Genomic DNA, 14,092 nt, shown 5'->3' on the forward strand with positions numbered 1-14,092 from the left:
AGGCGCGATGCCGAGGCGGACGCAGGGTGGCCCACCTAAGGAGTTCATGGTAGGGGGACCTAATGAGGCCAAACTCCGCCTTTTGCTCTTCTTTCAGCTGTGTCTTGGCTCTGTGCTCGCAAGTGTTCTAGTGACTTTCAGGTAACTTGGAAAGCATGGTAATGATGTCTTGGTTCTGAAGAATGATATTTCCCCCAGCCTGACTTAGTTATCCTGGTGATGATTCAGCTAGATGTTGTACACGCTGACCATATTCCAGAAGGGGTTGGTTGTCTTGGCCTTGCTTTGGCTTACTGAGATCTGTCTTCTCCCTATAGGTGCTCATTCTCAAATGGATAATTGTAACGTTTGACTTCATTGATCAGAAGGAAAATATGAATGCTCTCTATGGTTTCTTCGTCCGCTTCTTACAATATGAGAAATTGGTAAGATAAAAAGGAATGTGTTATTTTGAAGGAACTCGCTTTTATTCTGACATTAACCCAAATCAAACAATAAAGAGTACTTTCCAACCACACAAGAGGACACCATGGGAAAAGTGGGGCCTTACAAATACCTCTCCCATTTCCTTCCTTTTCCTGTCTTGTTCCTTCCCAATGGGCGCCGGTCACAGCACCCCCCGGGGGCACGGCATCTTCAGGCAGGCAGGCAGGCATCGGATGTCGATCCCGCCCGTTCCTCCCTCCACCCCCCCAAAGACAGCCGCGCAGGCAGCTATCCGATGGAGGGAGGGGGGAATCCTGTTCTGCATAGCTATCAATTCGGGTGTGATAGTCTTATGTTTGCATACTTATGGGGAAATACAACTAATTTATTTTAGAGCTTGTATTTGTGTGTATTCATGGTATCATTTGTAGACCCAGTAGATGGCAGTGTGGTGTGGAGAGTGTTTTTGGCAGCTCCTGAAAGGATAGAGGGTGGAACGTTGACCGTTCAAAGGCACTATAAGCAAGATATATATATCTCCACATTGTCCTAGCTACGTTTCCCCATAAAAGTATACACTCGAATACATTTGAATCAAATACATTTGGAACAAGTGATTGTTACATTTAGGGAACATTCTCTAGGCGATGAGATTGGGGGGAAATACAAAAACCCATTCGGATACATTTGGATACATTTAGAAAAGGACAGCATTTTGAGGAAAAATACATTTGAGTCGAAAAATACATTCAGATCCATTCTTAAAGTCAATGAGAAGGATACAGCGAAAAGGGATCCATTCCCAAGGCACCGTTGACCTTCTTGTAGGGCGTGAAGGCAGAATACAATCTATTTGATATTGGTAGGGTCCTTCTCCTTCATTCCCCTCTCTGACCCTGACTCTCTTACGACACAGGGACCATCCCAGAGTGTGGGCACAACTTCTGCTGGTCCGGCCTGATCCAGTGCAGCGGGGCAAAAAGGAGGCTGGCTTCCTGTCCTCAAGGCCGAGTTGGAGTCCAGAGAAGGAGCCTCGTCCACAATCGGCAATTGGCTACCTTTGTCGAAGTAGCCAAGACTCTCAGTCTTCCAGAGGGAAAGGAGGAGTCTGTGAGAAGCACCAAGAGCCCCTGAAACTCTTTTGCAAGGAGGATGAAGCCCCCATCTGTGTGGTTTGGGGCAGATCCAAGAAGCACCAACACCACGAGGTGATTCCTCTGGAAGAGGCTGTCGAGGAATACAAGGTACCTTGAGGGGGAGAAATAGCTGTGTATTCTTCTTGGCAGGTGATCTTCTTAATTCTCAGATCCAGAGTAGGCATGGTATTCCTTGGTGGTTGTTTATTACCTTAGAAGCAGCCAAGGGGAAGCCTGAGGGCTGCTGGGATGGCTGGGAGGAGGGAGTCAAAGTCTTTCTCTCTGCCAGGGGGGCCAAGGGATCTTCCCTTGAAATACAGCAGCTTCAAAGATTTGGGTTGGGACCATGGCAGGGAGAGAAAGGGTTAACCTCATCCACATCCCCCAGCAAGGTTGCTTTGTACACATTTAGAACACTACAAATGTGAATTGCACATGTCTCCTTTGGCTAGCAGGATGCCTCCTCAATACCCTGCCAAGCAGAGAGCAGCAAGGGGTCAGCTGCAATGGGGTGGGGACTGGGGGCTCCTTTTCCCCTCTGGGGTACCTCAGAGCCCATATAGAGTCCTTTGGTAGCTTCTCTATCGGTAGGAGAAAATAACAGAGGCCAACCAGAGAATACTGAGAAGCAAAGCAGCTAGTAAGCCAGATCTTTATTACCTGTTGCAACAGGGTGCTCACCCCCCCCCCACGCAGGAGGGAGGAGGAGACCCCGAACCAAGTCCTTATATAGACATTTGAAATTGCCCACCCTGGAGCCCAAGACCACCCCTCCATACATCATACATACATCACAGAAGGGGCGGCCTACAACAGACTCCTGTCTGGCAGGAAACCTGTTGATGGGTTTACCTGGCTGTTCATGGGTTTACCTGCATATTCTTTTGTGATGAGAACTACTTACGGTATTTATGTATGTGTTCTGTACTTTTCTTTCCTCCAGTCAATTCCTTTCCTATTATAGCAAGGCCACTGGACCCAAGAAGCCTGTAGAATATTCATCTCCTCTCTTTGTCGCCGCCTGGAGATTCGGAGGAAAGAGAGAGGGGAAATTCTGGCCTATCAAGCAGACCTGGACAAGGAAAGCAAAGACCTCCTTGGAAGTGTCCCTCTTGTTACTATTGAGGGAACAAGCACTTCAAGAAGCAAGTCCGGACTGAGGAGGAAGGGGGAAATCTGCCCATTTCAACTTCTCTCATTTCTCGTTTTTCCATATCGGTTTGTTATTGATTTATTATTCTGAAAATGAATCAAATGCTAGGGTGGCTACCTTCTCGTATAAAGTTGTTGATACGTGCTTTACCCTCATAAATTCATTTTTTGTGAACATTACCTGGCTGGGTCAACCTTGAGAAATTCAAAGGTGTGAATTTCAAAAGATTGCTGTTTTGGTCTCCATATTTTCCCAAGAATTGCGAATTAGGTAAGTTCACCTTTGAATGCAGCTAAATGGAGTTTATTTCCCATTGTTGTTTATTATGTGAGAAGCAGTCAAGGAGAAGCCTGAGGACTTGTGAGCTGAGAGGGTGGAAGCAGTTCACTTCAAATCCTAATTCTCTTGCTGATGTTTTGAAGGCTGACCATCTTCCTCACTCAGACCTCCTCAGAACCGGAGAGGCTGAAGACTGTGGAGAAGTTGAGACAACTGAAAGTTTTAGCAAAAAATTTGACAACTATTGAAATAGAGGAGTTCAGAAAAGAAACGGAATTAAATGTGGTTAAAAAAGTAAAGTATTTAGGGGTGCACTTGACCTCCAAAAATTTGAATTTGTTTAAGGATAATTATGAGAAATGTTGGTCAGAGATCAAAAGAGATTTGGAAATATGGTCAAGACTGAAACTTTCCTTGTTGGGTAGAATAGCTGCTATTAAGATGAATGTATTGCCGAAAATGCTATTTCTGTTTCAGGCCCTCCAGATCGTGGACAAGGTGGAATGTTTTGGAAAATGGCAGAGGGATATTTCTAAATTTGTCTGGCAGGGCAAAAAGCCCCGAATTAAGTTTAAAATACTAACGGATGCGAAAGAAAGAGGGGGGTTTGCCCTGCCGGACTTGAGGTTATATTATGAATCTGCAGCCCTCTGCTGGTTGAAAGATTGGATTTTATTGGAGAACACCGATGTCCTCGACCTGGAAGGATTTGATAATGCTTTTGGGTGGCATGCATATTTGTGGTATGACAAGGTTAAAGTTCATAGATCATTCAAAAACCATATTGTCAGAAGGGCAATTTTTATGGTCTGGTCAAAATATAAAGACTTATTGGAGAGTAAAACTCCGAGGTGGCTCTCACCGATGGAGGCCAAAGCACGGAAAAGACTCAATATGGAGGCCCACTGGCCTAAATATTGGGAAATAATTGAAAAAATTGGAGATAATTGGAGGTTGCAGAGTATGGAAAAGTTAAAAAACAAGGTGCGAGATTGGTTACATTATGCTCAAATTCAGGAAGTTTTTAAAGCGGACAAAAAAGTGGGTTTTCAGGAGGAAAAGTCGAAATTAGAGACAGAGCTGCTTGAGCCAAAATCTAAGTTAATTTCGAGAATGTACAACTTGTTGCTTAAATGGAATACACAGGATGAGATTGTTAAATCCTCCATGATAAAGTGGGCGCAGGATTTGGGGCACAACATTATGTTTGAAGACTGGGAAAGGTTATGGAACACCGGAATGAAATTTACGGCATGTAGTGCCCTGAAGGAAAATATTATGAAAATGACATACCGGTGGTACATGACCCCAGTCAAGCTTGCAAAGATATATCACCTGTCTGACAACAAATGTTGGAAATGTAAAGAGGAGGAAGGGACATTCTTACACCTCTGGTGGACCTGCCCGAAGGTGAAGGCCTTCTGGGAGATGATACATAATGAACTAAAAAAGGTGCTTAGATTGACCTTACCCAAGAAACCGGAGGCCTTCCTCCTGGGCATGGTGGACCAGAGGGTGGTAAAGAAAGATAGAATTTTCTTTATGTACGCTACTACAGCAGCAAGGATCTTGATGGCAAAGCACTGGAAGACACAAAATCTACCCACATTGGAAGAATGGCAGACGCAGCTGATGGACTATATGGAACTGGCTGAAATGACTGGCAGAATCCGAGACTCGGGAGAAGAAGAAACGGAGGAAGTTTGGGAAAAGTTCAAGGATTATTTGAAAAAGCATTATAAGTTGTATGAATGTTAAAAAATGCTCCTTTTTAGGAAATTACAGCTTCAGCATCGGTTAATTTTTTGAATTGGAAAACAAGGAACAACAAGACAGAAGTGGTGTAATGAAATAATTTTATTGTGTTGAAACTAAAACAATGGATTTGGACTGAAATGTTTAGAGACCAGATATCACGATAAAATGGAAGATATATTATTATGTTTAAAATAAGTTAACAATTTGCTGAGGTTTTAAATTTACAGAGAATGCAGTGTTCGGAAGATGGGGGGAGTCCACTAGATTTATGGAAATAAGTGTTTGGAAGTTGGATTTTGTATACTATAAACTTAATAAAAATTATATTAAAAAAAAAAAAGAAGTTGAGACAACTGCGCCAGTTCCTGGAAGAAGAAGAAGAAGAAAAGCGCCTGCTGAATCATGTGGAAGAGGTGGAGAAGGAGATTGCAGGGAGAAGGGATGAGCAGCTGGCCAGACTCTGCAGGAAACTCTCCTCTCTTGAGAGGATCATCCAGGTGATGGAGGAAAAGGGTCAGCAGCCAGCGAGTGAACTGCTGCAGGTAAGACGGCTCCAGGAAAAGGCTGCCTCCCATCCTTTATGTGCCCCTTCCATGTACACAAGGAGTGTAGGGGCTCAGTTGACGGAGCCTCGAGTCAGCTTTGTAATGGACAGGAACACCCCAGAGACCTGGGATGCTGAACTCACCTGAAGGCCGACTAGAGATTCTTCAGTCTTCTTGAGGGAAGGGGAGGGGATTTTCTGCTCCTTGCTGATGATTTGCCTCCGAATGCCTTCCCGCTGGGCAATGCTGCCTTCCTGCCCTGCCCTGGGCTTCGCCAAGGATGCAGTCAGGCCTCCTTCTGACATGAGCCAGTCTCTTGACCAAGCTTCTCTTCCCGTTCCCTCCACAACTTCTGGGTGGATCCCCTTCCCCATAGATCCTGATCGGCCCAAAATGGTGCTCGGCCACAGTGACCAAAGAGCAAGACAGAGGGACTCATCCAGACTGTGCCACCTTCTCCACTCACAATCCCATATGGCCAGACGTACAAGTGCTTCTGAACGCCCTGTTTAAGGAGGCGGAGAAGGCTGACATACTGGCAAAGGCAGGAGAAGCCCTATTACGGAATGATTGCCAGATGTCCCCGTCTCCCGGGGACAGTCCCCGGATTTAAAAATCTGTCCCCAACAAAATCCGTCCCCGGAATGTCCCTGGATTTCATATAAGGCCCCCAGATTCATATTTTAAGTGTTGTAGATTTATTAGTAGGGAAGGAATGTTGCGTGATTGGTTCAACGGCACAAGACACATCATATGGGGACTTCCGGTGAGGCAAAATGGCGGGTGCCACAGCAATGAGCAGCTCCTGAAGCCAGCCAGAGCCAAGTGCACTACCAGGCTGGCTCCGGGCTGCTGAGACTGCCACCTGCGCTGCCACTGCCGAGAGGGAACCAGGGATGCCCGGTGCGTCAACTGGGGGAACCACTGACACCCCCCCCCCCAGGACCCAAATCGAGGCGGGGGCGAGAGCGCCCGGCCACGTGGCCGACTGCCCAGCGGCGCTCCAGGGCCAGTAAAAACCCCGGAGCCAACCCAGGGAGACGGAGGAAAGGAGAAGGAGAAGGAAGAGAGAGAAAGAGGAAGGAGAAAAAAGAGGGGAGCCCCGACCTTGCGGCCGCTGAGGAAGAGAGGTAGGAGAGCACCAGGAGGGCAAGGACACGGGGCCGAGCCCAGGCCCGACCCGAGCCTACTCCAGGGCAGATAGCACTCCAAGAGATCAGGCTGGGGCCCAGAGGAAGGCCACGCGACAGAGGAGACCCAGAAGAGAAGGTATTACTTCTTATTTTTTAAAAAAATAACATTTGTTTCTCTTTTGAAAAAGTGTCCCCGGATTCTTTGAAAAAAAATCTGGTAACCTTACCTTAAATCCTAACCTTCTGATTCCAAGTCTCTTCTTTCTCAATATCCCCATTCCGTTAACCGCACCAAGCAACAAGCTGTAAAATACAAGTTTAAAACGCAAGCTTTCCTTTGCATCTCACAGAACTTTAAATGTAATTCGTGGTTTTTTTTCACTTGTCCGCCAAACTTGGGTCGTTTTGCCTTCCTTTAAATGGGAAATCAGTAGTCAAGCCATACTTTTTGGTAAAACGTTTGTCTGGATCCCGGAAGTCCTACCTGAGAAGAACAATGGGAGTGTCCGCTAGCGCCAACCGCTTCTCCTTCTGCAAGCAGCGCCACCCGAATTCCCACCTGGGATGAGCCGCTTGGCGCACTAAACTGAGCCGCCGGAGAAAGACTGGGGCGGGCGGCAAGTGGGATGGGGAAGTCGTGCGCTTCTGTCCCGTGAGAAAAGCGCTGGGCTCTGTCTCTCCAGTTGCGCTTCCTCGGTTCAAAGGTGGACTATAGCAGCTGGGCTGGGCTGCCACAAAGCCCATCAAGGCCACAGGCTGCTAGCATGACTCATCCCGGCTTTCTCATCTGAGGGGAAAGGATGCGCGGTCTTAAATGCTGGCCTTGGCAACTTGGCTGAGCTACCTTGGGCCAGTCCTTGGGCCAGCTTAGCCTCCCACCCCAGCTGCTCCAGGATGGGAACTGCGTCCGAGGAAAGCGGGAATCAGGCGGAGGAGGACGTCGGGTTGGGTGGGGATTGCCAGGAGCAGCACAATGTCCCTCCAACCCCCGGCTTCCACTCTCCAGGCAGGCGCCCAACGTGGCCAGCTGGCAAGGGCTCTTTCTTACTCCAGCCTTGGCGTGCAGATCCCGGGTTCAGCCCCAGATCTCTGGAGCGGAAAGGCTCTTGGGCATGAATATGAAAGGCAGCATCTGTCAGACTAGGGCACACTGAGCCAGTACAGATGAACGTGACTATTGGTTCGCTTCCTCGGCATCCCAGAACTGTGAAGGTTGCCTCAACTGTTGAGCAGCACAGCTAAGGAAGAAGGAGTGGCGTGTCTCCGGGGGGAGTATAGCTCCCATTCCCTTCCAAACACACAGACAGGACAGTGTGGTGGCACCCAGGGAATAGTTGCAGCAGCCGGATGGCTGGCTGAAACACACACCATATAATAAGGTTTTACTAACTCTAATAATGACTAACTGTGTGGAAATGACTGTTAAAAAGAAAAAAAGGGAAAATCAAGGTTTTTGACTCTTGGTTTCCTGGAAGAAGATCAAAAGACTCCCCTGGACTAGAAGAGACATCTCATTAACAACTGGAGAAATGCCAAAGAACTTTGGATATCTGCTTCGGAGGTTTCTGATGCAGTATTAATTTAACAAGGAGCCAGGAGTGAAACCGAAAGTAGACTGACCAGCGAGCTGAATCCAATTATATTGCTATGGGGTGGGGGGAAGCATCTAACATTTACTAGAGGACTGGCACCAAAGATAAAGAAAGTGGAAATCTGCCCAAAAACTTTCTCCGACCATAATGCCGTTGTCAGAGCCACCCGTTGGTCCCAGCTCACAAGAGACCTAAGTCCAATCCAGTTTATTTACAAAAGTCTTTATTGAAGAGCATTGCTGCTTTTACATTCCATCTCCGTGGCTCTACGTCTGTGACATCAGATCGCTGAAGTCCCCTCTGAATCCGTGCCGCCCCTGCACCAGTTTAAGAGGTTTGTGCTGGACCACCTCTTCCTCTCCTTCCTCTTCCGCAGGGTCTTTCTGCCCCCCTGGGTTCCCTCCCGCCGGGACTCGCCCGAGGCTGAATCCTCTGACGTCTGTTCCCCCCTCCTTCGTGCTTTGGGGCCGGGCTCCTCCCCAGGGCTCTCCTCACTTCCGCGCGCCTCCACATTTGAACTTGGCGCGCGTACGTTGCTTCTGACCTTCCTCTCGACCGCTACACTGCTCCCGGTGCTACTCTCCGCCCCTTCCGGCAGAACGTCTTGCTCCGATCTCCTTCCCCTGTCTCCTTCTTGCTCTGCTCCCTCTGACACACTGGTAACTCCACCCCCTCCACTCCGTTCCGGCGGAGAGACCGGCCCCGATCTCCAACTCCCACTGGGGGCTCTCCCTTCGCTCCCCTGCTCCTGATTGCTTCCCCCTTGGGCTCCCCTTGGTCTGACCAGGGGGGCTCCCTTTTGGGAGTCCTCTGACTCACTGGACAGACTCATGGACGACCTTTGGTCATTGTCATCCTCCTCCTCGTCTCTCTGGGATTCTTCCCCCTCGCTCTCTGTCTCCTCCCCCATCTGCCCTTCTCTCCCTGAAACCCTGACAGCCGTGAAGATGGAGATGAATCAAACAACAGCTGGCACCTTTAGATGGAGGATGAATGACACCTTATTCAGAGATAAAGAATTCTGCAAAAAGGCCCAAAAAACATTAAGAGACTATTTCGAGATTAATATGAGGACGAATGTGGAAAAAAGAGTAATCTGGGACGCAAGCAAAGTGCTCATGAGAGGTTTCTTGATACAACAAAATGCAATAAAAAAAGAGAAGCCAAAATGCGAAAAAAGACAAGATTTTGGAAAAAATAAAGGAAGGAGAAAAGAAATTAAGATCCAAACCAAAGTCTCAGGAGATCTTGAGAGAAATTAAACTATATCAAACCCAATATATGGAACTGATGAACCAAGAAATAGAATGGAAAATTAAACAAATGAGACAGAAAATAACTGAACAAGAAATAGAAGGTGCCATTCAAAATATGCAACTGGGCAAATCTCCGGGGCCTGATGGACTGACTTCCAAATACTATAAAACTTTAAAAGTATGGTTAATACAACTTTTGAAGGAAGTCTGTAATGAAATTCTTGAGGGGAAAGAAGCACCTGAAACATGGAAAGAGGCCTATATCACGCTTATACCGAAGACAGAGACTGAAAAGACTCAACTTAAGAACTACCGCCCAATCTCGTTACTAAATGTGGATTACAAAATTTTTGCTGACATTTTGGCTAAGAGACTGAAAAAAGTTTTGATGGAGGAGATTCATAGGGATCAAGTGGGCTTTCTCCCGAGAAGACACTTGTCAGACAATGTAAGGAATATAATAGACATTTTGGAAATGCTAGAAGTGAATATAAACACAAAAGCCGTTTTGATTTTTGTGGATGCGGAGAAAGCCTTTGACAATATATCCTGGACCTTTATGAAGAAGAATCTCCATGGGATGGGGGTGGGCCAAGGGTTTGAAAACGGTATAGGCGCAATATATTCTGAACAAAAAACGAAGTTAATTGTAAATAACGTGGTTACAGAAGAACTTAAGATAGAAAAAGGGACACGTCAGGGGTGCCCAATTTCCCCATTACTCTTTATATCGGTCCTGGAGGTTTTGCTGAATATGATAAGGAAAGACCAGCTGGTCAAAGGGGTTCTGGTCGGAGCGAAACAATATAAGTTGAGAGCATTTGCAGATGATGTGGTACTCACATTACAAGAGCCAGGAGCTAGTACTAGAAGGGTCTTGGAACTAATTCAAGAGTTTGGTCAAGTGGCAGGATTTAAATTAAATAAATTAAAGACTAAGGTATTAGAGAAAAACTTAACAGTAATGGAGAAGGAGAAGTTCCAGAATGAAACTGGTTTAACTGTGGTTAAGAGTGTAAAATATTTGGGGATCAATATGACAGCTAAAAACATGAATTTATTTAAAGATAACTATGAGAAATGTTGGAACCAAGTGAAAAAAGATTTGGAAATTTGGTCAAACTTGAAGCTTTCCTTGTCAGGTCGAATTGCAGCTATTAAGATGAATGTATTGCCTAGAATGTTATTTTTATTCCAAACAATGCAAATTATTGATAAGATGGAGTGGGAGGACTTCCGGGATAGCGCGAACGGGTAATGGCGGATTCCCTCCGAGCTCCGGAGGGAATCGGCTCCGTTGAGGACGGGTCTTGCCGTGCCGGCGACACGGGGACCCTTAAAAACCGCAGGCGCGGAAGCCTGCGGACCTGGTGACTCGGTGGGCACCTTAAACGCCCTCCCCGACCCGCGAAGAGCCTTTTTAAAGGCTGCGGAGTGGACTGGGGAGCGGCGCGGTGCTGAGAGTCCATCGCTACCTCGGCGGAGCGAAGCCGCGAGCCATGACCGGAGAGCGCTGTCTTTCTTCCTGAAATTGGACTGAAAAAAAAGTAACCCGTGAGTAAAAGGAAATTTCGGCATTAAAAGTTTTTATTCCTGAATTTAAGTACGACCGGGGGACGTGTTAAAAAGGAAGTCCGCACTCCCCCCCCCACCAAAAGACTTAAAGCAAAGAGAGGAGCACTAGGTCGGAAAAGACCCTGGTGCTTAAACTGATAACTTTCACAAATTGGATTAAGAAGTTATTTGTGCTGGAGAGGAAGAGAGAGGAATTTCAGAGGTTTTTCTTTCTTGACTGACCCCCCCCCCCCCCCGGATCCGGGAAGCGCCCTGTGTGTGAGCCCGAGAAAAAGAATAAGGAGTTTGACAGCTGTCAAAAGAGCTGTCAAACGGGCAGTTAAAATTTGGAACTGTGTTGCAAACCTCTTTCTGGATTAAAAGTGCTATTTTAAAATTGAACTGATTGGAAACAAACTAATTCTGAACAACAAAGTAACAGATTGTTGGAAAAGAACCATGATGGAAATCCCCCTGGAGGGAACTGAAGATATTGCAATGGCTGCTGAAGGAAAATTACTGGCAGAGATAGAAAAAATGTTTTTTCTTGTGGGAACTTTACAAGAACAGAGCCGGGTCATGAGTAAACAACTGGTGACCTTCAATCTTAAACTAAGCAACTCTGTTGATGGAATCCAGCAGGAGGAAGAAAAATCTGCAGCTGTAGAAGAAGAGATAACTTTAGAATTGGGGGAAAAAGAGGAAGGAGAAGAGGAAATTCTGGTGGACAAGAGCAATCAAAAGTCTGCAACTGTTGGGAACAAAAGAAATAAAGAAGACAACCAATGGATTACAAATCTGCAAAAGGAGAGAAAGATGGAGGTCCCTGGAATAACTATAATGTTGAGCTATAAAAGAATGAATAAGTACGACAGGGACTCTTTCTTCAAGTTGGAGTATGGGAGAGTTGTTGATCCTGGACAGAAACTGTTTTTGTTGGATGTGGAAGGAGGAAAACATGAGGAGCTGGTGACAGAACTCCTTCGAGAAGAGAAGACCAACAAAATGGACTATAAACAAAACCGGTGGAGAGAGACTAATTGGGGCCTAAGAGCCTCTGATGTGAGAAATCCGGGCTAAATTTTTTTCTTTTTCTTTTTCGAGGACATTGATTTGGGAAGGGGCAAAAACCGGGGCAGGGGGGGAGGGGAGCATAGGGTGGTAAAAATCTGGGATTTAGAACTGAAATATTATGATCTTTGATTTAATATAATGAGGGAAGAATTTGTGGGAGAGAAATTAGGCCGACCTCAAAGAAAGGATTTAATGTGTAAAATGGGATATGTAAAATTATGATAAGTAAAAATGATAAATTTTAAGTAAGGATATGAATAATATTTAAGAGTATGAACAAATAATTTGCTGAGATATCAAAGAAAGTGGAAGGTGGGTAGGGGAGTGTGGGGAGGTCACGGAAAGAAGATTACGAAAGTAAGGTTATGATGTTTTGATTTGTGTTTGTGTTTGTTTTATATGTGTATGTTTGTCTGGTGAAAAAAGTTGAAAACCCAATAAAATTAAAAAAAAAAAAAATGATAAGATGGAGTGTTTCAAGGGATGGCAGCGTGATATTTCTAAATTTATTTGGCAGGGCAAAAAACCCAGAATAAAATTTAAGATTCTAACTGATGCAAAGGAAAGAGGGGGATTTGCCCTGCCAGACTTGAAACTTTATTATGAATCAGCAGCTTTCTGCTGGTTGAAGGAATGGCTGCGTCTTGAGAACACAGACATTTTGGATTTGGAAGGTTTTAATAATGTTTTTGGGTGGCATGCATATCTGTGGTATGACAAGGTTAAAGCTCATAAAGGTTTTAAAAATCATATTGTCAGAAAAGCACTGTATAATGTTTGGATTAGATATAAAGATCTACTGGAAAATAAAACCCCAAGGTGGCTTTCGCCTATGGAGGCCAAAGCAGTGAAAAAGCTTAATATGGAATGTACATGGCCGAAATATTGGGAAATTTTGGAACAGGAGGGTGATAAACTGAAACTGCAGAGTTTTGAGAAATTAAAAGGTAAGGTCCGAGACTGGCTTCACTATTATCAAATGTTGGAAGTCTATAAGATGGATAGGAAAATTGGCTTCCAGGTGGAAAAATCAAAGTTAGAGACTGAACTGTTAGAATCCAATACTAAGAACTTGTCAAGAATGTATAATTTGCTGTTGAAATGGAATACACAAGATGAAACTGTTAAATCTGCAATGATTAAGTGGGCACAGGATATTGGCCACAACATTTTGTTTGTTGACTGGGAAAGGTTATGGACCACTGGGATGAAATTTACGGCATGCAATGCCTTAAGAGAAAATATTATGAAAATGATTTACAGGTGGTACATGACCCCAGCCAAACTGGCAAAAATCTATCATTTGCCCGATAATAAATGTTGGAAATGCAAAGAAACTGAAGGAACATTCTTTCACCTTTGGTGGACGTGCCCAAGGATTAAGGCTTTCTGGGAAATGATATATAATGAAATGAAAAAGGTATTTAAATATACCTTCTTGAAGAAACCAGAGGCCTTTCTCCTGGGCATGGTTAGCCATGTGGTGTTAAAGAAAGACAGAACTTTGTTTATGTATGCCACAACAGCAGCAAAGGATTCTTATTGCAAAGTATTGGAAGACACCAGAGCTACCCACCTTGGAAGAATGGCAGATGAAAATGACAGACTACATGGGACTGGCAGAGATGACGGGCAGAATCCGAGACCAGGAGAAAGAGACAGTGGAAGAAGATTGGAAGAAATTTAAAGATTATCTTGACAAGCACTATAAAATTAATGAAGGCTAGAATGACATGCCCCTTCATGGATCACTGCCTTGCCGTGGCAGTGATGAGCCCCTCAGGTCCCTCAGCCCCTCAGGTCGGAAGGCGTCCAACATGCTACTGGGGAAGAGCGGAGGGCAAGTACAAGTAGATCCAGAGCTGATGAAGCGGCTGGGCCAAAGCCGAAAGGACGCTCAGTTGCGGATATGCCTGGAAGCGAAAGGAAAGTCCAATGCTGTAAAGAAAAATATTGCATAGGAACCTGGAATGTAAGAACCATGAACCTGGGTAAGTTGGAGGTGGTCAAAAATGAGATGGCAAGAATAAATATTGACATCCTGGGCATCAGTGAACTAAAATGGACGGGAATGGGTGAATTCAGTTCGGATGACCATCATATCTACTACTGTGGGCAAGAAACCCGTAAAAGAAATGGAGTGGCCCTCATAGTCAACAAAAGAGTGGCGAAGGCTGTACTGGGAT

At 45.4% G+C, this 14,092-nt stretch overlaps 1 protein-coding gene and 1 long non-coding RNA gene across 2 annotated transcripts in view; one reads left to right on the top strand and one right to left on the bottom strand.

The window, feature by feature from the left end:
- The window catches only part of LOC309361330, a 1,008,653-nt gene that overhangs the window by 357,739 nt on the left and 636,822 nt on the right, over nt 1-14,092 (bottom strand). The gene's annotated exons all lie outside the window — the stretch shown is intronic.
- The window catches only part of LOC309361243 (inositol polyphosphate 5-phosphatase OCRL-like), a gene marked incomplete at both ends in the record, with an annotated part of 178,535 nt that continues 176,133 nt past the window's right edge, over nt 11,691-14,092 (top strand). Inside the window, 1 exon segment of the mRNA XM_081896157.1 lies at nt 11,691-11,894. Coding sequence (XP_081752283.1) covers nt 11,691-11,894 — 204 coding nt within the window.

Source organism: Podarcis melisellensis, assembly GCF_964234715.1.
Source record: "Podarcis melisellensis genome assembly, chromosome: W".
Classification (NCBI taxonomy): domain Eukaryota; kingdom Metazoa; phylum Chordata; class Lepidosauria; order Squamata; family Lacertidae; genus Podarcis; species Podarcis melisellensis.